Here is a 26,088-nt window from a genome sequence, read left to right as displayed (position 1 = left end):
CATCTTTTTCCAATCTTCTCTTTTTTCATCCTTCCCCTTTCTTTATTTGTTCTTCTCTCTTCCACATTTTGTCCTTTTTTTTCTTCTTTTTCACTTCCATTCATCTCTGGTTCTTTTTTCTCCACTGCCCACCTTTCTTGTTCCTGGTTTTCTCTTATTTTTCTCTTTTTGTTCTCTTTTTTCTCTTATATTTTCCTACTTTATTTTTCTATTCCCTGAATTTCTCTTTATCCATTTGCTTTTTGTTTTCTTATTTAAAAAAATATATATATATATTTCTCATCTCTTCTTCTCCGTTATTCCCTTTTCCTCCTTGCCTGACTTTTTTTTTAGTTCCAATTTTTTTTATTGTTCCTTGTTTTCTCATTTTTATTTATTACTATTATTTATTACTATTCTTTTCTACACATTTTCACCACTTCTGCTTTTGTTCTTTCCATCTCCTCTGCAGGAACGTCTCGGAGGAGCCGGCTGTTTGGAACCTTCCCAGGAAACTATGTTAAGACTCTTTAATAAAGACCTACGGCACAAGAATTGAGGCCCAGTGTGAAACCTCAACCCTAAGTGTGTGTGTGTGTGTGTGTGTGTGTGTGTGTGAGTGAGTGTGTGCATGTTTTCATGCAAAAACAGTTTTAGCACTCACTAGCCATCTCTAGCCAACACTTTGGTTTTCTCCTCCACTGAAGTTTTGCTTCCGTCCTGAATGAGGAGCTGTGTACTCCGTGCTCCGTAATAATATTCACATTATTTATTAGCCATAATATTTTATAACAAGCAATAGGTTATCTTTTTGAAGAGGGTAACGAGTAGGAGAGAAACTCTGAGAACTGATTGGTGGAGAGAAACGATCGACGTCACGCGAAGACGAAAAAAATGCTAAGTTGATTTCCTTTCAAAATAAGACAAAAAAAAAAGAATCAGTTTATGAAATTGTCTTGATCTGGACTTTGTCAAATGTATGTTTTGTTTAAAAAAAAAAAAATCCTGTCACACCGGGTTTCTTGTCACTTGTGGGTGTGGCCTGTATGGCTGCTTATGAAATGATGAACGCCAATTTGTTCTACTGTATACGGAAACCTTTTATAACCTTTTTTCAGGACTCTGCTAGGCGTTTGTATTTGTATTCCTTATAACGATTAATCAAATCTGGATTCTAGGCTAGCTAGGATGGTGTTGCTATGGTTACAATGTGCACAATTTCTCGTGTGAATGCAGCGACCTTAGAACGACATAATTGTGGAAGAAGTCGCGTTGTGCAGTCCTGCAGATGCTGATTTTTCTCAAAAGATTATTCGATCATGCCTTCTTCATCCTGCTGCCATGACCTCTGAACAGCGCCACCTGCAGGACTGGAGCACCGGAGAAGATGCCATTTTCTATCTTTCTTTCTTTCTTCCTTTTTTTTTTCATGGTAGCAAAGTTGTCTCCACGTTAAGCACCCTGAGGTGTTTATCATTAGACGCAGATATTTAAACTCAGGAGCAAATGAGGTTATTAGTGCACAAGCAATAACTCTCTGTCCACTGCTGGTCCTGTTGATGATGATAATGAAATATTAATGTCCAAAACATGGCAATCAGTGGGTGTGTATTAAATGACCTTATGGTGCATTTTGCACGATGATGTTGTGAATTTCTAGACGTATCTACAGTATGTTGGTATGTGTGAAGACACATTGCCTGATTTAAAAGGTGAAGAAACAGCTGCATCGTTATGGGTTTGTATACACGATGAAGGTCGATGATGGTCCGTGCCACATTTTACTTTTTTTTTTTTTTTCTCACTTTGTAAGAACACAAGCTAACCGGATGTTTTATATTATTTTTTTATTTCTTTGGCACCAGGGCTCAGATAGATTAGTTATAGTTGTTATAGATGTTCGGTGTTCAGAGTGATGACTGTAGCTGCACCTTACATACATGAGTTCAATGTTTGTTTGTTTGTTTGTTTGTTTGTTTTTCAAAAACCTCACATGAATTTTTTTTTTTGTATAACAGAATTCACTTGCTTTATAAAGTCACTTTGCTCACACACTCATTGGTTCGGGTTTCATTTCATTTCCATTTGAGTTTTTATCATTATTATTATTATTATTATTATTATTATTATTATTGATTGCTCCTTTAACATCAGACATCCGGATGTAAATTTCGAACAATCCTGATGAACGATCCAGATCGACTGCTGTGAAGAAAAGCTCACCAAGACAAAATGGAGGAAACCTTGACATACAGTGGAATCTACCTGTAAACCAAGAAATTGTTACTGTCTAATGGAGCTGTGAGGGTTTTAGCTAAAGCCAGATTTTAAATATAAATTCGTACTCTATAAAATCAGCACACGCCTCGTATCCAGCAGTACCATGATGTGCCAAAATATTCCTGCTTATACACAAAACATATAATTATGCAGGAAATTGACAATTATTTTGACCTGAAATGACCTTTACCTCAACCCCAGGACTGAAAGGGGACAACTGGTGTTTAGGGACACATCCTATCTGTCAAATTCTGGATTTTTTTAGAGGATCTGCTTTTGTCTTTCTAGGCTTTTTGGATAATTAATAGACCCAAACAAACATTATCTATACAGGTACATATAGTGAATCGTTCTTTTACACACGCGCGGTCGCGGAGTATCTAATAAATTCCTTCTCCGTGATCAGCCTCTGTTTTTGTTCTGTCTTTTGTGAAATGTGTGTATATAGATTTGTGAACTGTGTGGGTGTGGTTCTAATGTCCAATTACATTAAGGTTCAATGCTTTATATAAGTGAAGCTATGCACAAATGTAGTGAAGTAGAAAGTACAGATATTTGCTGTATAATGTAGTGGTGTACAAGTAAAAACAAATGTAAAACACTTACTGTACGTACAGTAACAAATCACAAACAAACATCTACGTAAATTTACACAGCATTTCAATGTTTCTTAGATTTTTAGCAGTTTTTAATACTTTAAAAAAAAGTTCAATATAGCTGTCAGGAACAAATCAGACAAAAAAAATAAGATTGGATTGAATCAAAAAGTATAACACCTAAAATTCTAATAGAATTAACATCTCGAGTGTGTGAACCAATCAGCCTTATGTAATGTGTCTTATTATCATATCTGTCCACGAACAAGTTAGAAAGTATTTCTAACACCCTTGTCAATTTCCTGTTTTCCTTATTAAACAAGTTCTGATGGATAAAAAAACACCACTCAGCAAAATCCATTGCTATCTGATGTGAATGAACCTGTTCACTTTAATCAGCGAGAAACCGGTCCTGTATCAGTATTTGTTTCAAATTAAGCTTTTAGGTAGCCAACTTCACCGGCCACATGCGACAGCTGAGTAAATACAATGGTCACCATTGGCCTCCATGGTCCCTAGTTCTACTACAGAGGCTTAAAGTCCAGCCTAGACATTTCCTAGTGGTGGCTCAGTGGTAGGTGTTTTGTCTGCCATGCGGAAGGCCCAGGTTCACTTTCCAGCCAGCGCTAAAACCCTAGCTACTGCGTGCAGTCCCGGTCCCAAGCCCGGATAAAATGGAAGGGTTGCATCAGGAAGGGCATCCGACGTAAAACCTATGCCAAGTTCGTCTGCGTACCGGATGGTCCGCTGTGGCGACCCCTTGCCGGGAGCAGCCGAAAGACCAACAACAACAACAACAATTTCCTAGTTAGCAATATTACTTTAATTTCCAGGAACTTTTGTTCAGGATTACTTGTATCCATGTAGCATGAAGCTGAGCTAGCATAACTAACCGCTAAACTAACTTGTCGATTAGTTAACTAGATTTTAAAAGCAGCTTCCACATCACTGCAAACATGACAGCTAATATGACTGAGCATTATTTTAACGTTGACCCTTAACCTCGTCGAAATCTTTCCAGAAAATTATCTACAGTGGAACATTCCCAGAACTTTGAGAATGCGTATGTTTTAAGAATGTTCTGCTAACCTAAAATAGTTAGACAGGTTTCAGCTTGAACATTTCTGTATTCCTCGATATTTTTTAGTTATTTCACTTCTTTAAATTAGAGCTGGTCAATTAGGTAGCTCGTCCAACACTGCGAACAATATTGTAAGTCGGCTTTATGTCGATAGCTGGCTAGCATGTTTCCATGCTACTTCGCATGCTGACAAACTACTCAGAGTACCTGCTATTTAGCGTGATACTAAGCTAGCTCTTTTCTCCCTTTATTTTTTTTTTTTTTACCTTTTTTTTAGCACAGTTGTGTCAAATTGTGTTTGTGTTTACAAAATGCTCTGTTTTTTAGCAGGCTAGCCCACAGCTAGTCTCTTAGCAATCTGCCAAACAAGCTGATTCGGTTTTATACTCTCTATCTTAAATCATGGCCGTATTGGATAATATTTGCATCTGCGGCCAAGGCTAAATATGTTCCAGTTTAAAAATGTCATTCCTTCCATATATGATACACAAGCTTCAGCTCTGTGTGTGTGTGTGTGTGTGTGTGTGTGTGTGTGTGTGTTTTCTCTTGAAAAGGGCATGTCGGAAAGTTTTGGAACAAAGATAGTGTGTGTGTGTGTGTGTGTGTGTGTGTGTGTGTGTGTGTGCCTTGAGGATAGTTATCATGAGCTCCTGCCCTTATTTGGTGAGACACAGAAACAAGTGGTGAAGAGAATATGCTTCTCTCTCTCTCACACACACACACACACTCACGCAGGCACGCACACACAGTGTTTCAGACAGTGATCCTTTTGTACTGATCCCTGTAATCCTGGTGTCTTATGAGTTCGGGGAAAAGCCCTGGTCCCGAACCCACCTGATCCAACTTTTGGCTTCATTCAGTGTTAGCAGAAAGAGATCGCCAAGACAGCTGGACGTATATCCTGTTGTGCTCCGGCTTATCCGGGCGTACCTAGATTTAGCCTAAACATAACTATCAATTTATTGTTAATCTCATCTACACAACTCCTTCTCCCTATTCTGGCGAGAGACAGTTGTCTCATAGCGTAACTAGCTGGCGAAGCACTGGGGTAAGGATAATCCTCTGCACGGGTGCATGTCAAAGATGGACAACGGCGTAGATTAAAATCAGCAAAGTGTGTACAGAAGAAATTGTAAGGAAAGCTGTATTATATGCATATCTGTTAAAGTCCTACGTTAGTCTTCCTTCCTTAGTTGTTTGTTTGTTTTTTGGATGGACAGTGATGGACTCCGTTACCATGGCAACAGTGACGTCAGTTCCCTGATGGACAAAGGACAAGGAAGGTCATCTGCACATGCCGACCTTTCAACTTTGTACTTAGATCTCAGGATCGGTTGAAGCTTTCACTTTCCTCCCAAAAAGTTCATCTTCTGTGTGATGGCCTAGAGGTCGTTCCCCTCCAGTTTAGGGGGAAAATTCATTCTCATCAGTTCTATCTCAAAATGTAATCATAAAAATTCAAATATTTTATTTAAAAAAAGTTTAAATCACGCTGTTTTATTTTAGAATCAAAAAGGGAGTGAACTGATCCCAGATCAGAAGTAATCACCTTTTAAAGTCAGAAGCAAAAATGATCTCAGATCAGTAACATGGACTGTTTAAGCACTAAATAAACGATCAGCAATGATCAGGTCAGTCCGGCTTTCTCTTTACTGTCATGTATACAAATGAAAAGCATAATGAAATATGTACAGTGAGCATCTTACTAATACTATAATAACTATATGAACTGATCACAGATCTGTAGAATTAACCTTGGGTCATGCAAGAATTTCAAGCGTTATTGTAAAGATAAAAGTGAAAATCTGATCTCAGGACAGCTGCATCAATTGTTTTGTATTCATCAGACTTTTAATAAAAAGCAAACAACTTACAGAACTGGTCTCAGATCAGTAATGTTATATTGCTATTATAGATGATATAGTTTATTTAGTGCTTAAACCGTCCATGAAAAAAAGCTGAAAAACTGATCTCAGCTCAGTAATGTTACCCAATCATGTAGCTGAAAGCTAAAAGTTAATGACACATGTAAAGCATTACTGGTCTGAGATCAGTTATGTAATAATGCAAAAGAATAACTGATCCCAGACCAGTAATGCTCTTTATAGGCTTGTTTTGCAGATATGGTGTTTAAAGAGTTACACAACTGATCTTAGCTCAGGGAACCAGGAGTGATTAGTTTAAAAAGGAGAAGAAAAGAGTGTGAGAGAGTGTGTGTGTGAGAGAGAGAGAGAGAGAGAGAGAGAGAGAGATGTATGATCTGTTCAAACAGCTCATCCTAGGAGGTGGGGTCTTTTCCTGTTTTAATAAAGCCTAAACACTGGACAGCGCTCCATTCCGCTGGAGGATACACACTCTGTAGAGACACACACACACACACACACACACAGACTGCAAAACTATGGCACATTGTGTCATATTGGATGGACCACCACCATGGGGCTTTCGGCTGATTGGAGGAAAGGATTTCAACCAGCCTCTCACTATCGCCAAGGTGAGAGTGTGTGTGTGTGTGTGTGTGTGTGTGTGTGTGTGTGTGTGTGTGTGTGTGTTAGTTTAGTGTTCAAAAGGAGTATTTAAGCCTTTGTGTATATTAGGTAGTGCATGACTCTCTCTCTCTCTCTCTCTCTCTCTCTCACACACACACACACACACACACACACACACACACAACTGACAAAGTCACTGCAGTAAGTAATAAGTGTTCACTTCATTAAAGAAGGTTGAAAACACAGAACAAGTAGCGATTATAAACACGACCCAGCATCCAGGATGGGTCTCTTGTAAGTGTAAAAGCCAAACTAAATTTAGCGAGTGTGTGTGTGTGTGTGTGTGTGTGTGTGTGTGTGATGCTAAAAGTTCAGCAGTGAATCATTCCTGAGGAAGGCGGCACTGAGAACACTCGCACCTGTCGCTGGAGTGGATTATCTGAGTGCTGAGTGATGGACAGTTTTACTGGACCTGATGGATTTGTTCATGTACAACTTCAACACAACATTCCTCGACAGATGATACTGTGTTTAAAATCTATTTAAAGATGGTTTATGGAATATAGTATAGATCTACTATCTGCTAGAAGCATCAAGAGCTCACCTGAACATGACAATTTAAACATTTTACTTTAGAGTATTGGCTCGTTTGCCTTCACATGCATATGATCTTGAGTAAAATTCTTAATCTATTGGGTTTAATATGTTGTTGGCCCCGCCCCCTTTGCATCTATAACAGCGTCAATTCCTCTGCAAAGGCTTTCCACAACATTTAGGAGGATGTTTATGGGAATTATTGACCCTTCTTCCAGAAGCGCACTTGTGAGGTCAGACACTGATGTTAGATAAGAAGATGTGGCTCACAGTCCCAGCTCTAATTCACCCCAAAGGTGTTTTATAGGGTTGAGGTGCAGGACGGTCAAGTTCTTCCCCACCAAACTCACTCATCCATGTCTTTATGGATCTTGCTTTGTGCACTGGTGCGCAGTCATGTTGGAACTGGTGTGGGGTTGTTTTTCACTCATTGGCCTCAGCCCCTTACTTCCAGTGAAAGGAAGCCATGCCAAAACATTTTGGACAAGTTCATGCTCCCAACTTTGTAGGAACAGTTTTGGGACAGCCCCTTGCAGTTCCAACGTGATTGCACAAAGCAAGGACCATAAAGACATGGATGAGAGAGAGGAACTTGACTTGTGGAAGAATTGTCAAAAATTCCCATTAACACACTCCTAAACCTTGTGGAAAGCCTTCCCAGAGGAGTTGAAGCTGTTATAGCTGCAACACATGAGGTGGTGTCAAAAAGTTGCGAGACTAGTTTTGTAGCCCGCCAGCGAATAGCAGCACAAGGCTGGATGCACAGTCACAAGTAGCACCGACCTTCATGAGTCAATGTACCAAAAGACATCGTCCTGTGTACATCTGAAGCCATGCCACTGGTGCTATTTTCACCACCATTTCATAGTGAACAGCAAGTTAGAACAAAGAGTTCAGTTCTGCCATGTTTCAGTCTTGGCAGGTTTGTTTAGCAACAAGCAAACTTTTAAAAATACTTTCATCAAATTGTAAAAGGAAAACAATGAGGTGTAAAAGCTGAAGCCACACTGAACAGCTAAGCTAGCTTGGATGGAAGACGCTTCTAAAGTAATTGCGAATGATAAAATGGTAAAACCTTTGAGTGTATGATTGTGCGCTTGAATTTGAAAAAATGGGTGAAGTTTTGATGGTGGCACGGTGGCATAGTGGTTAGCACTGTGGCCTCACACTCTGGTTTCCTCCCACAGTCCAAAGAAATGCAGTGGCATTCCCAAAATTGGGAAGATTGTAGAGTGTTTGTGCCCTGAGATGGAATGGCACTCTGTCTGTGGTGTACCCCTCCAAACAAAACAATGGTGATGGCGTTCTTCCCGGCCCAAGTTTGGCGGTCCAGGATCGAATCTTATAAAAGTTATAGATGTTTATTGGGTTGCTAGAGAGGTTTAAGGATTGTAGTGTTCTCCCCTGCCTGATTCATCATGATAGGTTGCAAAGTGTTTTGGTTTTATGGAGGTTAATCTATTTTGCCTCAAATCAAGCAGCGCAGACCCCATTGAAATATACAGGAAGCGCGACACTGCTTCAGAGACATCTGTCTCATGAACCGTTAGTCCTAGAGCTTAGGCATCTTTCCGTCTTCTAATAAAATTGTTTTTATAATGATTTTGGCTAAAATATGTAAATCCCAGTCATTACTATGAGGAAAGTGCTTTGGACATCCAAGCGGTTTGCCCAATTTTCTCCATTTCTTTTTTTGGACAGTCAGGATATCATGTTTTAAAGTTGCATAGGTTATTTGCGAAATATGGAAAGGGAGAAAGACAGCAGTAGTTTATTGCTTAAATAAACCCTTTCACTTCACTATACAGTAGAAAGTAATTTTTAAGGAGCACATTTTTTAATAATTATTATTTATTTATGTGATTCTATCCAACATAGTAGAGATTTTTAAGTGTTTTTTTTTTTTTTTATCAATGCGTCTTCTTTTTCAGTCGGACAATAAAAAAATGAATGAACTACGGGCGTTTGAAAATTGGCCCCATTCACTTTCTAATGAAAAGAAAAATCTATGACAAAATGGGATTTGTTGGAAAAACGTTGGTCTGATTCCTTAGCAAAATAAAAGCAAACAGGACCTAATTGAGCTGAATGTATTGAAGTTTTAGATGTGAATTTTGCCGAACTATGCTAGTGTAGCACTTTATCACCCTAGTGTAGGGTAATAAAGAAGGCTAAAGTAGTGAATATTGATTTAAGCGTGGCTCGTCTGGATGTGACTCGGAGTAATTAAGTGTAAAATTACATATCAATATCAAGGTAACGGATTATTTGGTGGCTTGTCAGCAAGAAGGCAAGAAGTCCCAATGGCGGTTGTTTGACATCATTGGAATTCAATGCATGATGGGAATTCAGGCTAGCCCTCGATGAGTGTAAATGAATTGAAGAATGGGTGAAATCACTTCTGTTATGAATTGCCATTCTTTTGTGTGATGTTTAATGTATTACTGCACTGACTCTAAAAGAGATTTTAAACGATTTGATCATAATGACGAAACCAGTCTCGAAAACACCAAAAGCGGAAAGCCCTACAGGTGGCGCTCTAAACTATTTCCACAATCCCATATTATGTGGCTCAGTCAAGTTTGCTTAGAAATTATAATTATAGTGTCAGTTGAATGTTAAACTCTGGTATTTAAAGTTAGTTTGAATTGTTTAAAGTTTGCGCTTGTTTTTTAAGTGAGAAATCTAATGTTATAAGGACAAGGCAACTTAAATTTGAACCAAATTGTTTCAAAATATATAATATCAGGAATCTGGAATATTTATTAAATCATGATACACCATTGCAATATTAATGGTATCAGGAGGTGACTGCTGATCTACTGTAGGAGTTCTATTTCTAAATGGAAAATGCCAATGCCAAGCTTTACAAAATAAACAGATCATGTGTGTACAGACTTTTTGGATGTTTTTCATCTTTCCATAACTAAAAGCGCGTCCTCCAGGGAGAAGGACAGTTGGACCGGGCGGTGTTTCTGCGTGAAGTTTCCCAGCTGTAGTTCTGCTCTAATGAGCTTTGGCTCTCGGAGAGATCGCTCCGCTCAAACTACATTTCAGCTCAGAGACAGACGGCCATGTTTGGTCAAAAACTTCTCTCTCTCTCTCTCTGTCTCTCTCTTTCTCATACACACACATAGAACAGCTATTCCTTTGCTTCATTTATCATGTAACTCTAATAAAGAAGTGTGATATTTTCCAACCATACTGTATTTATACATTTATAAGAACAGATTTCCATGCCATGTTAAGAGTTCATGTGGCCTATTTAGTCTATAGTGTGATTCGGGATGAGTCCTGATTTATGATCAAGTGCTTGATCTGATTGGGTCAAGATGTATAACCGACTGAGACATTTTACATTTACATTACATTTTAGGCATTTGGCAGACGCTCTTATCCAAAGCGACTTACATTATTATCTCATTACACATCTGAGCAGTTGAGGGTTAAGGGCCTTGCTCAAGGGCCCAACAGTGGCAACTTGGTGGTTGTGGGATTTGAACCTGGGAACTTCCGAACCATAGTCCAATGCCTTAACCACTAAGCTACCCCTGGGCCCCACAGAGAAATCTGACTTAATTTGGTGTTTAGTGTGTAAAACGTCCATCACATACAGTAGGCTGTGATTTGGTACACAAGTCCACATGAATAGGGTGTGTTGTTTGGTACGAAGCCACAGGTAACTGGTGACTGTCAGATGTTTGTAGGGGTCTCCATATAGACTGCATAGTGAAAAATATGATTTGGGACACATCCTCATGAGACTTATAATAAAGTTTATCCCAGGTGCCCAAAGCCCAACCAGTGGGTGCAGTGTCGCTCATAGAAGGGTTGTGTCAGGAATGGCATCCGGTGTAAAACCTGTGCCAAGTTGTGTCTGGATCAGCCGTGGCGACTCCGCAAAGCGAGCAGCTGAAAGACCAACAACAACAACAAAAGTGAATAATCCATGCGGTTTGGGACACGTCCATCGTGGACAGAAGATTGTAACACTGTCTTTTTTAGAACTGTAATTTGATTTGGGACACAGACACAGAAAACAAACAGGATGTGGTTTATGCAGCCTATAATAGTGACAAGGAGGCGGATCAGAACACATCCACAATGGAGGAGCGTGACTGTAATCTGTATTCTATAAAGCTGATTTATAAACAAGCACTGTTAAAAAAAATAATAATTATGTAGCCCCCTAGGGGTACAGTGCCATTTTAAAAGCATTTTAAAAATAATAAATGAAAAAAAAAACATACATAAGATTGTTTTCAGCATTTCCCATAGCAAAAAAACTCCAGGATGAGATCTCATGTTAATCTCTTCTTTGTCTCCTAGACAGAAATGAGCCGTCTTTGAGACTTGAATGAAATTTTAGCCATTTTTCTCAAGCTTCTCAAATGTGTCTCATTACCTCTACATATCAGAGATAGTTCATATTTGTCTTGTGTGCGACTCACATGTTTTTTGTTTACCCAAAGCAGAGGTTTCCACTCATAACAGTGTGTAAACTGTGCATTTTGGGTTTTCTGATATGTTCTGATATGATCCTTTTAAAAAAAATATGCTTAGTCATGGTTGTACAGTATAGTTAGTTAAAATGAAATAAAATTGAGTTCTTTATATTGAAGAATATATTCTGCTGAAAAAATGTCACTCTATATTACACAATCCTGACTCATATGCAGTATATTTATTAAAACATAATGCAAGAATGGCTAAAAATGCTTCAGGGTTTAAGGGCTAGGGCTCTCTGAGAAACAGTGCCGTCTACACTAAAGAGTGTTTAGTACTTTTTGATACACTTTATCTTACTCTTTACATACGGGTAAATGGAGGAGAGGGTTAGTATGTTGGATCTCTGAAATGAGGATATGTAGATATGTAGGTTGGTAACGACTAAAATCAATTACAAAATTGCTGTGTAATAGATAAATGTTTTATTTCGGAATATAGCGTCTTTATTAAAAAAAATCTAACCCCCAGTTATATTATTATACAGTACACCCTGGTGTCCCTAGTTAATTAGCATGGCTAACCTTTTACAAACGTCTACACCTTAATGAATTTATTGAAATTAAACAAATATACATACTATTATGGCAAATATACTTTACATTCTGTACAAATGTCATTACCAATAAATAACTAAAATACATTATACAGCATATTTTTTTGTTAAGAAGTGAAGCAATGAGATAATGTTTGTGTTCAATGATTTCTGTCTACACTTATTTTTGATTATACATTTATTACTAAATGTTCAAAATTTTCATGGCCACCCAATTAAGCCTACAGTACATATATATAAATATTATTTATCTAATAACGATATAATTTTCCACAATTTCTCCCACACATGCTCCAAGCCTGCAAATGTTTAAGTGGACAATGTGTTAGAGAAAAATGCAGCGCATATTTAAAAAAAAAAAAAAAAACTTTATCCATCATTCATTCAGACCTTTAGGGCACCACCTACTTTACCTGCCGCAGATAAAATGAAGAAGAAGAAGAAGACGAAGCGGACGGTGAAGGTGGGTTTTACTTTTTCACGCCAAATTTAAAATTAATTATTATTTGACAAGAAGTCAAAATGTAAGTTAAAACCACAAAGTCTTTAGTAAAAAAACAAAAAAAACAAAAAAAAAACTGTGGTATACTTAGCTTAATATTACACCGCTTACGTTTGTTCTTAAATTGCTAAAGGAATTTAAACGTTACCTGTGGGTGGTTTAGCATGTGGATTAGCATTGCTAGGTAACTAACACTTGAAAGGTTTTTTTTTTTTAATGGTAAAAATCAGTGAGCTGGTTACAGTATTATTATTAGGCTGGTCCTAAGTTAACCGTAAATAGTAAGTGAATGTTACTGATCAGTTTTTGAAAACCAGTAGTTTTATTATAGAGTGTTCAGTGTTTAACAGGAGTTACCAGAACGTGTAACTTTAGAGACATCGGTTAATTATATTCCAGAAATAAACACCAATATGTTTGTTTGTGTTTAGGTTATCTTGGTAATTATATACGTTTTACTTTAACTGGGTTCTTTTCAGAAGCATGCCACCTCAGGAGACCAAGAATGCAGGAGAATGTTCCGGAGTCTCCATCAGCACCACATCATCAGTCAGGTAAACACCAGCTCATGAGCTCAAGCCCATCACTCAACCTTCAGACAGTTGGGAATGGAATAGCTGGATGTGTTTAGGTAAATCTCAAATGTTTTATTATATATATATATATATATATATATATATATATATATATATATATATAAAATATATTTTTTGTTCCATTAGATACTAAGGAACTCCAGGAGTTACAGACTTTGGACGAACTTGTTGGACGTCCAACACAAGAGAAGACTGATGTAGCCGGTGAGAGAGAACTTTTCCTGGCTCTGGCCCGTTTTTGTCGCCCTTACGTACAGCAAGAAACCAATTTTCCTTTCCTTTTGACTGATTTATTTCACTGGAAGATCGTCACAATGCTGTGGACTTTGTGTAACTCCTGTATAAATCATACTTTGAGTTGAGCAGTGTGACATTTAATATCTTTATCAGGTTGTGTGGCATTTTGTATCATTTCGTGTCTTGATTTGCCAGATTTTGCTGTTTTATTGTGTGAATTGTAAATTTATTACACTCTATGCTGTTAACTGAGGATTTTTGTTATGTTCAATAAAACTATAATTTTTCTAATTTGTCATGCATCTCATTTATATCTGACTCATTTATATCTCATTATGGTCTTATATATGGCTCATTTGCTTCTCCTTAAAATGCAGTTCTGTTTCTCATGTACATCTCAGATTTCTCAAATGTTTCTTAAAAGTATGTCTCGCTTTGTGTCTCAGTTATGTCTTTTTAGGTGGAGTTTAGGAGAAATAGAGTAGACAAAGTTAAGCTTGTAATGAGAAAGCTCATGAGATAAGAAACAAAATTTTGCTATGGGTTCAGTCAAAACTAGTAGCTTAGCACTAACATTCAGAAAGTTACTTTAGCGTAAGAGTCAGTAACTGACCAAAAATGAAAGAATCATCTTTGAGTAAAGATTTACAAAAATGTTTCCAGCTCACACAGATAGCGCTATTAGCTAGGACAGTGTTTTACTGAGCTAGCATTGCATTCCTAGCATACCTAACTGCTTTTGTCAGCTTTGTGAGTCGTTTAGCTTTTCTCAATTGTTTTTGTATTTTTTTTTTTTTTTCATTTTCATGTGCTGTGTAATTAATTTTCTTTAAACTGTATTGTTGAAATTTGTGTTCTTAATCCATCTTGGTAATATTAGCTTGCTTTCTAGCAATAGTGCTGTAAATGTAATTAGTTATACAGTAGTTCCTCGGCATACGAACGCTCCGTCTCACCGATTCTCGCCTTCAGGACAGAAATTTACCTCAGAATATGAAGTGTTTTTTTAGCATACAAGCGACTGAACCGAATCAAACCAAACCGAATGCCAGCTAAGTTACGCGTACGTCCGGGAGCCGTTCAAAACTCATTTGCTTAAAAAGCCAGTGAGTTTCCTTTTTTGTGTGTGTGCGTTTTTTTTGTTGTTGCCATTTTGTGCAAGATTTAATGAAGAGGAATCATACTGTAAATTAAGGTCGAATGAGGTTTAAAGTCTATTTCATATTTTACTTAATTTACCAGTCTTTTCTAAAATGTTTTAATTGTTTTTATATGCAAAAATATGATTATAGTGTTGGAAATTAGTAATATTGATAATATTTTTGGGGGGCTGGAACGGATTATCTGCATTTACATTATTTCCTATGGAAATCTTGCCTCAGGGACGGATTCGTATGCCGAGGTGCCGTTGTATCTACGTAAATCTAAAGGGTTTTAAAGGATCTCATAGTCTTCCGTTTTTTTGTGTTTTTTTTTTTTTTCATTTTCCAGACTGTTTTATTTCTGGGACTGCTATTCCTGGCGTTTAGTAAAAGCCCCTCTGTGAGAAACCTCCATGCGTTTTCTAGAGTTCACACGGGGTCTCGAAGGAGGTTGGAGTGATTCCCTTTTGTTTGTTTATTTTTCCACATGCTTAGGGGAATTTTTTTGATAAATATTTAGCCAGTCATTCGTCTTAAATTCCTCAGAACTGTTTGTGGTCATGCTAGCGACAATTAGCGCTTATATCTCTATTGGTATCTCCCTGAAATTGCTCCTTATTATAGTATAAAACGTAAACAAGATAACTGGCTAATTGGTGATTAGTATTAAGAGAAACCGCTGAATCGCCATTTTGAAAAAGTATGCTAACAGCTAAAATAGCGGCATCAACTTGTAATTTATGATAATATGAAAGTAGCGTTGTTGTCATGTCACCTGGCTTTGTCACTAGATCTAAATCTAAATTAACGTACTCAGCATGCTAACATTATGTAATACGTTCAACTTCTGGGAGAAAAAACTTATTTCAGCGCATTTTGCGATGAGATCATAATCCAGCTCAGATACACTAATAAACAGATGCAGATGAAGAAGCAGGAGTAATTCTGAATAACGGGATCCACTGTAAATGGGAATCGTGTGTGCATTTTATTTCAAGGTTAACACTACACATTCTCGTCACGTGGAGCCGAGCAGACTGTGTCAGGCCTCGTCTGGAGATTGTTATCCTGTTTACTGTGGAAAAAAAATGTTTACACAAGTGCACATTCCAGCAAGGGCGCACACACACACACACACACACACACACATTGCTTCTCCCACACAAACCGCTTTAAGACTCATACACAGAAAAAAATTTTTAACTGCATAACGGCACGGTGGTGTAGGGGTTAGCACTGTCGCCTTGCACCTCCAGGGCTCGGGTTCGATTCCCGTCTCTGTTTGCATGGTCTTTCCATGCTTGGTGGGTTTCCTTCCAAAGACCTGCAGATTAGGCTAATTGGCGTTCCCAAATTGCCTGTAGTGTGTGAATGAGCATGTGTATGTGTGTGTGCCCTGCAATGGTTTGGCACCCTGTCCCACCTTGTGCCCTCCTGGGATAGGCTCCAGGTCCCCCTGACCCTGAATACCGGAATAGACGATGAGTAAGCGAGTGAGTTTTTTGGACTTATTAAGTCATTAAACTTTGTTATACTAACACTAATGATGTCCATCTCATTCTTTTGTCTAAAGACAAGCTGGGACACAATCCAAATGTCGCTGTATAGACTCCAACTACAGGACATTCTGCATTTCATCTTAAAAAATCTATATATTAGAAATGGGGGGCGGGGGGGGGAATTAATTTAGTGATGTGACATGATTCTTTTTTTGTGTGGCGATTCATTTATCACAACAATGACAAAAAAATTAATTTACATTAAGTACATATTCTTGCGTTTGCGGCTGCAAACTCTTTCAGTTCCTCTATAATCCTACAGGGGGTGCTCTAAACTATTTCCACATTGGCAGGTAGCACAGCATTCTGTGTGTAAATTTGTGTATTTGCTATGTTTATGTAGAATTGTCATAGAATCATAATACTTACAGAATCGTAATACAAATCAAATCAGCACCGAGGTATCGCAATAATATCGCATTAGCTGGTCCCTGGTGATTCCAGTCCTTACATTTGATTACAGCGGTCCCTTTGCATATGAATTTAATCCGCTTTTTAACGCAAAATTATGTATTGTGAAACACATTTTCCCATAAGACATAATGTAAATGCGGATAATCCGTTCCAGCCATCCAATTAATGACATTAAACATCACTTAACCTTAATTTATGATTCCTCTTGGCACAAAAACGAAACTGAAAGTGACTCCCTTTTCTTTTTGCTAACATTCTTGGGCCCTGTGGTGCTACTGTATGTCATCACTAAGTCTTGCACAAAGAAAAAAAAAACCCACCCAAAAAATATGTAAACTCGCTTTGCTTTGAACAGCTCCTGGATTCACACGCGACTTAGCCAACGTTCAGTTCGGCTCGGTTCAGCGAAAATTCATGAAGAGGGCCGTTTGTATGCCAAGCTACCACTGTATACACTGTATATTTTATTAGTACCTAATAATGTTGACGATCTTTATTATCTCTGCTATCTCAGATATCTCCAGGCAGCAGGGCATCCACAGCAGCCCTCTCCCCTGGTGACATCATCCTGGCTATAGATGGCATCTCCACCAGCAACATGATGCACTGCGAAGCTCAGAGTCGCATGAAGCAGGCCACGCGACAGCTCAGCTTAACCATCCAGAGGTCGGAGGTCATTTCACCTTCGTGTCGTGAAAACAAAATGGATCAGTTGACTTACAATACTTTCGTTACAGGCCTGAAACCAAACTGTGGTCACCCCAGGTGAGAGATGATGGCCGAGCTCATCCGTTTAAAATGAACCTGGAGGCAGAGAGACAGGTGAGTGCGGCGCTAATTACCAGATACACTGTGCGTTATGCCCTGTGTACTACTGCACGACAATGATGAGGGTCCGTAACTTTCCACGGTAGGAGTACAAGCCAATAGGTACGGGTCATAACCGACGGGCCGCGCCTTTTGTGGCAGCAGCCAACATCGATGACAAGCGACAGGTTGTGAGCTCCGCCTACAACTCTCCCATCGGCCTTTATTCTTCAGGAAATATCCAGGATGCCTTACAGGGTCAGCTCAGGGGCCTGATACAAAGCAAGCCAGAGAGGTAAGTGCTGGAGGAGGCTTTACACACCTACTTCACTAAGAAAAACAGACACACAGGCCACGCCTCCTTTACTGGGACTGACAGACACACAGACAGGCCACGCCTCCTTTACTGAGACAGACAGACACACAGACAGGCCACGCCTCTTTTACTGAAACTGACAGACACACGCCACGCCTCCTTTACTGACAGACACACAGGCCACGCCTCCTTCACGAAGACAGACACACAGACAGGCCACGCCTCCTTTACTGAGACAGACAGACACACAGACAGGCCACGCCTCCTTTACTGAGACAGACAGACACACAGACAGGCCACGCTTCCATCACTAAAACAGACACTCACTGGCCACGCCTCCTTCACTAAGACTGACAGTTTCACAGGCCACGCCTTCTTTACCGAGACAGACAGACGCACTGGCCACGCCTCCTTCACTAAGACACACACAGGCCATGTCTTCTTTTTTATAAGATTTATTACTTTTTATGAGTCTGTTGAACTTTATTATAAAGGATTGTGCACATATACACACACACACACACACACTGAATCATTTCCTTGAAATAAAGGAGATTGATGATGATGATGATAAAGATGTGTGTGTGTGTGTAGTCCCAGGACTCTCACGTCTATAGAAGAATCAGATGTGTACCGTATGCTTCAGAAGGAAGAGGGAGATCAGGAGCCTCACGAGCCACGGCAGTCAGGATCCTTTAAAGCCTTACAGGATTACATCAACAGTGAGAGTACGACATGCACGCACACACACACACACACACACACACACACACACACACACACACATACACTTATAGTCACTCACTGCAGCAATCCATCATCATCATCATCTCGATTGATGGAAACGTCTCTCTGATTGACAGGAACGCTTCCGGTCGTGACGAAGGCGGTGCAAGCGCCCACGACGAAGCCTCTCTCGCCCGGAGGAAACCTGCACAAACTGCCCATGTGTGACAAGTGTGGAAACGGCATAGTGTGAGTGTGTGAGAGAAGTGAGGCAACGGCGCCCTACAACACTGATCTATACTGTAGAAATAATAGAGAGGTTTTGTCTGTATGTTGGTCAGAACTCGCTCTTTTAATCATATCTTTACATTTCATACACTAGAGGACCAAAAACCTGTCTGTCTGTGTGTCTGTATGTCTGTCCAGCCAGATTTTGTCGCACCATCACGCAGAACTGTCTGGACAGAATTTACTGAATCTCCTGCAGTCCTTAGATCTCTGCCTGAAGTTTAATCTGCACCATAAGTGAAATCTAAATGTGGAGTAAAAGTGATGTTATAAACAGTTATGTGTGGGATTTAATAATCTACTTTACAATATTCTACTAATGCGCTACTGTCTCAATGTAAACAACACCTGCACCAATAGATATTAATTAGAAAAGATAAAGTGAATATTTTTACTGGGATTAGTTCATATTTTCACTTTGGCTGAAATAACAGCGCTGAAGTGGTATAAGTGAATTTTAACACGCTGGAGTGGTTTTAAGACAAAACTTCATCTTTATCCTTTTATCTACTTTTTCCATTTCTCATCTGTGATTCACTCTCCGATTACCGAACAGGGAGTGTATTTGTCTGACCACCAAAGAAGGACAACTTAGTGTAAACAAGGCGTAAGATACTCAACCTTACAGAATGGGATTTCTTTGTATTAATAAGTTAGACAGAGAGTTCTGCTGTACAGAGAGACACACAGACATGTACGTGGGCTTCAACCTCAAATAATAATAATAATAATAATAATAATAATAATAATAATATCACTGATTACATTAAAGATCAAAGGATTGTTATTAGATTTAACCTTTTAACTGTTTATAATGCTAGTGTATACGGTGTGTCTTTTACAAATCAGTGTTTTTTTGTCTTTTTCTCAGTGGGATGGTGGTGAGAGTTCATGATAAGTATCGGCACCCGGGCTGCTTCGTCTGCTCGGACTGCGAGGAGAACCTGAAGCAAAAAGGCTACTTTATCATAGACGACGAGATCTACTGCGAAACTCATGCACATGCTCGGGCAAAACCTCCTGAAAGCCCAGACCTGTAGAATCCACACACACACACACACACACACACACACACACACACAAACACTTACATAAAATCTATTATGTTATATTATTTTCTATTATAATATATAATAATGAGAAATACAATATACACTCACTTACAATTACACTGAACTAGAGAGCCGAGTGATCTATTGAGGAAACACAGCACTGTGGGATATGAGATGGGTTTACACTGTGCTTTACACGTCCTGTAGGAATAAGCTATTGTGGATAAATATTCCAATAAAATGACATTTAAAACTGTGCGACTATCAGTCTGGTCTCACCTCTGTCTCAGCCTGGTCTTATCTCTGTTTTAGCCTGGTCTCATCTCTGTCTCAGCCTGGTCTCATCTCTGTCTCAGCCTGGTCTCACCTCTGTCTCAGTCTGGTCTCACCTCTGTCTCAGCCTGGTCTCACCTCTGTCTCACACCGTGTGAAGCCGATAATCAGGCTGTGCGCTATATTACGGTATAAGAAGAAGAAATAATACGATTTTCTACTAGAATTTGAGCAAAATATGTCTCAGTAGCGTTACTGTAAAAGCAAACAGTCACCACATAGCATTAATTAAAATCAGTACTACTGGCGAACTAACGGTTTGATTTAACAACATTAGTATCTCTGAGTCAAGTGTGATGACTGGAAAAAAGCCCAGAATAATCATCCCTAAATTATGGATCTATTATTGTAAGCATGATTCTGTTGGCCATTTTGTGATCAGACAGAATAAAATATTGTTTAGTGATTTAACGCTAAAGATACCAAGCCTTGAAAAAGTATTTGCCCCCTTCCTGAACTGACGGCCGGACATTCTTCTTCAGGATTTCCAGCTAAAACACAGAATCCATGGTTCCATTAATTACGGTGAGTCGTCCAGGTCCTGAAGATGCAAAGCCCCAGACCATCACACAACCACCACCATGTGTGACTGTTGGTATGATGTTCTTTTATGAAATGCTGTGTTAGCTCTACACCAGATACACACACCTTTCAAAAAGTTCAACTTTTGTCTCATCAGTCCACAGAATTTTGTTGATAATCAAGCTGTGTTTTGGACAATGTGAGATGAGTCTTTGCGTTTCTTTTGGTCAGTAGTGTCTTTCACCTTGGAACTTTCTCATGGACGCCATTTTTGCCCTCCGGTCTTTTTCTTATTGTTGAATCATGAAAACTGACCCTAACCAAGACGAGTGAGATCTGCAGGTCTTTAGATGTTCTTCTGGGTTCTTTTATGAGCTCCTGGTTGAGGCGTCGTTGTGCTCTTGGAGTAATATTGGTAGGTCGACCGCTCCTGGGTAGGTTTACCGCTGTTTCATGTTTTTTCCATTTGCAGATAATGAATCTTACTGTGGTTCGCTGGAGTCCGAAAGCCTTAGAAATGGCTCAGTAATCCTTTAACATTTGATTAGAAATCAGTTCATAAAAAGTCTATAAAATAAATGTGGGTTCATACAGACCAGAAACGTACGCTTTTAGCGACTATCTCTTAAAGTAAAATGCTAGGCGAACTTTTGGAAAAAATATATCAATTCGTGTAAAAAAGTACATCGGTTTATTATTATTATTATTATTATTATTATATCTATCCATCCTATCTAGAAACCATTGTAGCACCTCCCAGTGCTCAGATGGCAACCCGACCCAGCATAACTGCTTTAGAAACAGTGGATGTATATCTGTTGCCTGATGGGCCAAGCGACATGTAGATGGAACCATCCACCACCAACCATTTACTCACAGAGACGATTATGGAAAACGTGCCTTCTCACAGAAACAGATAAACCTATAATTTTAAGGTTTCTGCTTCATTACTGTAGTGAAACCTGTACAGCAGAACCACATTCTGGAGGTGAGTTGTTAGGGCGAAAATTCAAATTGTGACCCAAGGTGGGAATCAAACACACACCCTGGAGGTGCGAAGCCACAGTGCTAACCACTACACCACTGTGTCACCTTTTATTATTATCATTATAAATAAAAACGTTTGAAAAAACTACACTACTCTGTGAAAATGTATATGATGAAATTTAGACGTTTATTCACTTAAGTAATGTTTCTTTATTTTCTCTCTTTCCCTTTAGCACCTACAGTACATTGTGTTAAATGCATTTCCTCCGAACCGATAGGTGGCAGTGTGGCGCGCTGTATCACTTTCCACCTGCGAATTAAACCCACGAACAATCGTCCTGATGCGGAAATTACTCATTCCTATAGTGATGATGATGATTCTTAGGCTGTTTGTGAGAAATGGTTCAGTGTTTTGTGGCTGAATGCGAACACAGTTACAGTAAAAACCAGTGCAGTTTTTTCCGCTTGCCCTCCAACATCAGGAAGAGGCGGAAATGGGAGCAGCTCTGCGGGTCCGTGCTTTTATATTTAATCCGCTATGGCGTTAGCTAGCTCTCGGCTCTGTCCCAAACCACTACAGGAAGTGCACTACATCCGGCGCGCGCTAGGTCCTTTCTTTTTTTTCTTCAGTTTCCTAATTAAATTGTATTTAACACCAGCAGCTTTCTAGTGCACTTGAAGGAATTAGAAAGCACAATTGAGTCTAGTACTCTTTATCTTTAAATCTGGGACACAGCCATAACTGGGATCAAATCTGTATGATATGTTTATTTATTATTATTTTTTTGCTGGTTGCCTAGCAACATCTTATCCTGATGGAAGTCCTCTCCAGTGTTTAACAGTCTGTTAATATGCCCACTTAATCCTGGTGTGTGTGTGTGTGTGTGTTTTCTAGGCGTCCTCCGGACTGTTCCAATGAAAACTCGAGGATCTGCAGCTGTCACTTCGTGGGAGGAACGAAATCTGCAGCTCCCAGTGTGTTCCAGTGGAGTGAGAGAAAACTGTCCTGCGTGACGTCTCCATCACGTACACACCCGAAGGTAGAACGGAGAACATGTGTACCCACACACACACACAAAGGTACTAGAACAGAGGACGGTTAAAGCCATTCTCTGAACAAATGACTCTCCAAAAGAGGAAGAGGTGAATAGTTCAGATGAACCGTCTCTCAGAAATAGAGGTTTCTGAGAATTGAGTCGACTTTCTAAAAGAAGCGATTCGTTCACAAATGACTTATGTGAACCCTCTCTCATAGTAAGTCAACTTATACGACTCATGCGAGTCTTGGAAAGAGTCAAATCATTCGGAAATGACTTGCATGTTATTCAACTCAAATGCCAGTCCCCTATTTGAGTCTATTTACATGCGATTGGTGTCTCAGAAAGTCCTGCAGGTGACCCAGGCAACACGTTTGAATTGATTCTCTGAACAAACAACTCGATTCTCAGATAGAGTCAACTAATATGACTTGTGTAAAATGATTTTCACACGGGTCGACCCATTCAGGTTCACAAACGACTCGTGCGCAATGAGTCTTGAAAAATTTAAATAATTGTTTGGTCTTTCGGAGGCTGCGTTCCATTCCACAAGTGTACTTTAAAGGGTGCTTCCTATTCTGTGAGGGAAACTTCCCTCAACAAACTTCCACTATTTAGACATCACTTTCTTAGTGCGTTACCATGGTAACATAAGCACCCCGGATACCTCATGCCCGTAGTGTGAAGTACATTCGGAATGGAACTATTTTAATGAGTCGACTCACATTCGAGTCATTTAACATACTGTTGGTTTCTTAGTCAACTTGTTCAAATCCACTTCAGAAAAAGTCGACTCGTTTACACTCATGTGAATCGGATCCCGGAAAGAGTCAAATCATTCTGAAATTAATTGTATGTCAATCTTTTAAAAGAGCTGAGTCATTAAAAATGATTTGTGAGAATTGACTTTCTGGTAAAGCTGACTCGGTCAGAATTGACATGTGAATCCTCTCACATGTCTTTTGGAACGTGTCACATTGTGACAAACTGCATGACTTGTGTAAATGTGTTTCTTTGGATACGTTACAAAACCCGTCTGTCTCTCTCTCACAGGAGGAACCTGAGCAGAAGGACATAATGGATAAAAGTCCAGAAAGAGCTGCTTCTCTCAGCCCTGCAGGTGAGACTGTGGTTATCTTACACTCTTCTTACTTCAATAGTTCTCTGTTCTGTGACAGACACCAGAAGGTTGTGAGGTTTGATCCCACAGAGCCCTGATGACTGTTTGGCTTTTCTGCAGGAGGGGATGAGATCAGCACACACTTTAAACAGGAAGAATCTGAAACTGAGATCAGACGGCTTTAAACAAGTCCAACTGCAAGTCCCACAAGTCCAGGAAATCTGAGGAAATCTCATCTGTGTGTGTGTGTGTGTGTGTGTGTGTGTGTGTGTGTGTGTGTGTTGAGATTTAGAGTGTGATGCAATGAGAGTGTTTGTGTATGTGAATTTTGTGAGAATGTGTGTGTGTGTATGTGTGTGATTTGAGAGTATGGCACTGAGTATATAAGTGTTTGAGAGAAAGAGTGTGTGTGATTTATGAATGTTGAAGATTTACAGTGTTATGGCATTCTGTTTGATGAATGTGCAGTGTTACTGTAGACAAACTGCCTAATCAGGGTCCTGTTTTTTTTTTTTTTTTTTTTGAGAATGCATCATTAATTAGTTGTAATATATTTATTATTTTATTATTAAAACATTATACCAGACAGAATGGTCTGCTCACTTATTCATTTATACACTGCCTGCCACCTAGAGGACGAACCAAGTGTGTGTGTGTGTATATATATATATATATATATATACTGTATAATATCACACAGATGAGGAGGACAAATCTAATGCTACGGTAGTTCTGCTGTAATTATGTTTCGGGGGTCAAAACGCTCCACACACACAGTACAATTTCTCTTTTTTATTGTTTCTATTCTAACTTGATTAGTTTTCTATAACAGGAGCCCTGACAGTAGTGCAGCGCAAAATCACAGGTTTGCTGTGTAGTAATGAGCTTTTTCTAATGGTTACCAAGACTTCTGTGGAAAATGCACTTTGTCACAGAAACGTGTAAAGCTATAATTTTAAGGTTTCCGAAATTTTTAGGACACGAGATGAATAAATATAGGAAACGTTCAATCTTTGTATTATGCTTTATTATGGTATAGCAAAACCTGTACAGAACAACCTCTGCGTACAAATTTAAATCGCGCTTAAGGCGAAAATTTATATTGTGATAAGTAATAATGTAAATGCAGATAATCTGTCCCAGCCACCCAAAAATATTACTACTGTAATAATAATAAAGAAAGTACAAAACAATATTATAAATGCATGTTGAATGCAACGTCGGTCTCACGGGTCCACTCATTCAAGTCATTAAAAACATTTAGCAAAATTCATAAACTCGCTTGCCTTGGCTTTAAACTGACAGAAATGAGTCAGTTTTGAACGGCTCCTGGATGTTAGCAGCGTTCTTTTCGGTTTGGTTTGTTCATTCGTTTGCCAAAAATGCTTTGTACACCCAGGCAAATGTATTATAGTCCTTGAGGCAAACATTTATAAGGAAAGGGCATGGGTACGCCAAGGTTCAATGTTTGCATATGTTTTTTTCATAGAATTTTATATTAAACAAAACTTATCACACTGGGAGGACAACTAGTGCTACTTTTACTGTAATCATGTTTTAGAGGTCAAAAAGCTCCACACTAGTGTTAATTTCGTCACCTATTTTTAATTTAGTCTTAGTCTTAGTCTTGTGCCAAATGTCCTTGTTAGTTTTAGTCATATTTAGTCATTCACATATCTTTTTTTGTTAGTCAAGTTTTAGTCGACTAAAAGTCTCGTCATTTTAGTCTAGTTTTAGTCAAAAGAAAACTCAAGGTATCTTAGTCAAGTTTTAGTCGACTAAAAGTCTCGTTATTTTAGTCTAGTTTTAGTCAAAAGAAAACTCAAGGTATCTTAGTCAAGTTTTAGTCGACTAAGGCCCAGTTTCACAGACGGAGCTTAGCTTAAGCCAGGACTAGGCATTAATTAAATTAAGATATTTAAGCAACTTTTGCAAAAATGCCTTATAAGAAAATATTACAGGTGTGCATCTTAACACAGAACATTGACACTGACACGTTTTAAAAATCGTCAGAGCAAGATATTTTCATCTGAGACAGAAAATAAAACTTTTTAAATAGCCAACTCAAAGTTTTTATTACAAATAAATGTTAATGAAAAAACATGCATTTACAGCACCCCCACTTTCCGCGCCCGTGATGTGAAGACCCACACATGCATGTGGCAAAATAAGTTAACATAAAATATATATAACCTGCTTAATGTGCTAAAACACCATAGCTAACTGTTTGATTTACAGCGTATATGCCTAAAATTTGCTTTTTGTCAGTACCATTGTACTTAAAATGCGACCAAATATCAAGCCTCTTCCTTCGACCTAGCATGTCGTCGTCGCTCGTCACTTGTGTTGAGTATGAGACCTGTAACTTG

General features: G+C 38.9%; 2 protein-coding genes across 2 annotated transcripts in view; both read left to right on the top strand.

Moving 5' to 3' along the window:
• Positions 1-2,033, top strand: part of sorbs2a (sorbin and SH3 domain containing 2a) — a 49,934-nt gene extending 47,901 nt beyond the window's left edge. Inside the window, exon 27 of the mRNA XM_053479628.1 lies at positions 452-2,033. Within this exon, the coding sequence (XP_053335603.1) occupies positions 452-513 (62 nt within the window). The 3' untranslated portion in view covers positions 514-2,033. The remainder of the gene's footprint in view (positions 1-451) is intronic.
• A 4,228-nt stretch (positions 2,034-6,261) lies between these two features.
• pdlim3a (PDZ and LIM domain 3a) lies at positions 6,262-19,978 on the top strand. The gene is made up of 7 exons (XM_053480232.1): positions 6,262-6,430; positions 17,046-17,197; positions 17,269-17,353; positions 17,446-17,633; positions 18,249-18,382; positions 18,518-18,629; positions 19,540-19,978. Exons 1-7 carry the CDS (start codon positions 6,338-6,340, stop codon positions 19,706-19,708), a joined length of 933 nt encoding a protein of 310 aa, XP_053336207.1. The 5' UTR covers positions 6,262-6,337; the 3' UTR covers positions 19,709-19,978.
• The last annotated feature ends 6,110 nt before the right edge of the window (positions 19,979-26,088 follow it).

This window comes from Clarias gariepinus, chromosome 20 (assembly GCF_024256425.1).
Source record: "Clarias gariepinus isolate MV-2021 ecotype Netherlands chromosome 20, CGAR_prim_01v2, whole genome shotgun sequence".
In the NCBI taxonomy this organism is placed as follows: Eukaryota; Metazoa; Chordata; class Actinopteri; order Siluriformes; family Clariidae; genus Clarias; species Clarias gariepinus.
This window is presented reverse-complemented; position numbering and strand designations above follow the sequence as displayed.